A 2,798-nucleotide genomic window follows, 5' to 3' on the forward strand; every position below is an offset into this window, starting at 1 on the left:
GATACTGCATAAAGTAGTACAAAAGAATCACCTTTTATCATGACATCTCAATGCCTCAATGAACTCAAAGTTGAGTAATTATCAACTTGTAACGAATGCATTACAAGTACACAAAAATTAGTGGCCATTTGATATTCTAAAAGCATATAGAGGTTTCTAGTTGTGCTTATGATTTCTTGACTTAGTCCATTTGAACTCAAGTTCAATCTCTGTCAAAATTGTTGGATTGGTGTAATTCAAATTGCATTTTATTTTGCTACATGTTTATCGAATTTGAAAGTTGAATAATCTCAAGGCCAATTGCTAAAAATTTTAACCCTTATTTATAAGTGTTTTAAGGTTTGAAAATTACACTTAAGAATTACATTTGACCAGATGAATCCTCTGATTATGTATTCCAGAAAAACAACTAGCCAGTATTCTAACCAGTGGATCTAAAATCATATATTACATTATGATTCTTGATAAAACATAAAGCGCAAGCTACTTCAATTGTAATAAGACAAGTCATTATATTTATGTTAGGAAAAAAATAGTTTCTACATTGTAGGACGCTTATGCTTCAAAAAACCTTCACAAAGGACTTTTTCTCTCAACCCCCTTTATCATAACCCTGAATCATAATTCTCAAATATAGTTAATTAATTACCTCAGTGGCCTTACAAAACTCCTCATCAGACCAGCTGTTCTCATCCATCACAATACCTTGTGGCCAATTTGGATTACTTGCTACAGCATAAAGGGATGAAAAAACCACAACTCTTTTCACATTTGTCTTCGAGCATGCTTTGAGAACATTTTTTGTACCCACAACAGCAAATCTTATTAGTTCCACCTAAAGAAAGATTCCTTATCAGAGAAACTGTGCAATTTGGGCTACAAATAGGCTTAAGGAATATTATCAACAAAACATAAATTAAACACTTAATACCTCTGGATTTGTAATTCCGCTTAATATAACAAGACTAGCAACGTGGAAGACTCCTTCACAACTAGACATGGCTGCCACAATAGCATCATAGTCAAGCAAATCTGCCTTAAAGAGTCGCAGATTCTCTGTTGCCTTATCCAATCTCTTCAAATGGGTGTTCTTTTCATTGCCTTATATATATCAAAGCTCAATAAGCCTTCCAATTTGATCAAAATAATACTTAATGTTGGAAAAAGAATAAAGGTATTTAACTTTTAAATTTAAGGGCTCAAAATATAATCATTAAAAAAAGAGATATGGACTCCCTGACCACAAGTAAGATTTAGAAAATCCTATATATTCAGATTCAACAAGTCCTGGAAGGATAAAAAGTTGGAAACTATTTAACATGGTTATTACTAAAATTTATGATTTATCAGACAAAAGATTCTCAATATGTTAAATCATGTAATAATAAGTTTTGAATTTAATTAATATGAGAACTAGCTAAAACTGAATCAAATTTAACATCTTTAAAATTCTATTTGGCTTGATTTAAGCAAAATAATGCGTAAATCATGCCTAAAAGTAGCCACTGAATGTAAGCTAAATATTGCTTAAATCCTGCAAAAAAAGTCACTTCAAATGGGAAAGTTATCTTAAGATGTTGAGATGCATAAGAAAAACAATATTAGGAGTGCAACAGCTTTTGCATGTCATGAATTAGAAACAAGCAAAGAAAAATAGAGTGATTTTCAAAATAGAGATAAGGAAAAAAGATAGGTAGTAGTACTCGGATCTCTGAGGGTGCCATGGACCACGTAGCCCTTGGAGAGGAGAAGCTTCACAAGCCAGGAAGCAATGAAACCTCCAGCTCCAGTGACACAAACTCTCTTAGTCTCACTCTTATGCTCCTCCATCTTTAGTTCTCCCTCCTTTCCCTCTCCCTCTCCCTCTCCTCTCTTAATTTCGGTGGAAATACTCATATATATATATATATATATATATATATATATCAAAATAAATAAATGTAAATGATTTTACATTCTCGTGTTAAGTATGCTATGAAATATCTCTTATTTCATTTATTTTATTTTCCAAATATTGTATTTTCTCTCATGATTTAACCTATCCTTATTATTCCAAGAGAAATGCTCAAATGATTAGATTTTCTCTGTTTTTTTCGAATTAAATATTTTTTTCTTTCTACACATCTTTACAAATGTTCTATTAAATTATTATAACATGCCCATTTTTTTCCTTTATGTTAGAAATATATTGAACAAACCATTCCCCGTAGAATTTTTATTTAAAAATGAATTTAATATAAAAATAAAATAAAATAAAGCTTCAATAATTTTTTGAATTCATAAAAACTAAAATGACTACATTTTGGGGGCGTTTTGTAGTACACTATTTGAATAATCTGTTGATAAACCAATCAAAAATAATCTGCTGATAAACTAGATGTGGTGGTTATTACAAATTTTTATTTTTTGAAACAGCCAGAGATAGGTGCAGTGTGAAAACGTTGTTTTCAGCTCTTTCAAAATGCATAAGATGTCAAAACGCAATTTACCTAAACATACCAATTGCATTTTCAAAACGCCACCACACCAAATAAGCTGCCCTAAATGGACCCTTAACATAAATTCAGCCAAACACTACAAATTGATTAGATAAATTAGCCGTGAAGTTAAATTTAATTTTTATTTGTTCTATTTATTAAATTCAAATTTATTAAATCCTGTTATTTGTTCCATTTTGCTCAAGAAAAAAATATTCATGAATTTTGAATTTTGTATCCATTTATTTTAATAATAATATTTAGATAATATTTAGATTTAATAATAACATCAAATAATTGAATCAAATAATATTTTGAATT

The 2,798-nt window shown here is 29.7% G+C and overlaps 1 protein-coding gene across 1 annotated transcript; it reads right to left on the reverse strand.

Annotated features, from left to right (window-relative positions):
• Nucleotides 1-649: 649 nt before the first annotated feature.
• Nucleotides 650-1,830, reverse strand: LOC110037022 (cinnamoyl-CoA reductase 2-like; the record flags this gene model as incomplete). Its single annotated transcript, XM_020741587.1, has 3 exons — nt 1,704-1,830; nt 932-1,101; nt 650-835 (listed from the first exon to the last, which is right to left on the reverse strand). Coding segments are annotated over exons 1-3 (483 nt in total), but the record flags the coding sequence as incomplete, so codon positions are not given.
• Nucleotides 1,831-2,798: the final 968 nt, after the last annotated feature.

Source organism: Phalaenopsis equestris, unplaced genomic scaffold, assembly GCF_001263595.1.
Source record: "Phalaenopsis equestris unplaced genomic scaffold, ASM126359v1 Scaffold214092, whole genome shotgun sequence".
Lineage (NCBI taxonomy): Eukaryota > Viridiplantae > Streptophyta > Magnoliopsida > Asparagales > Orchidaceae > Phalaenopsis > Phalaenopsis equestris.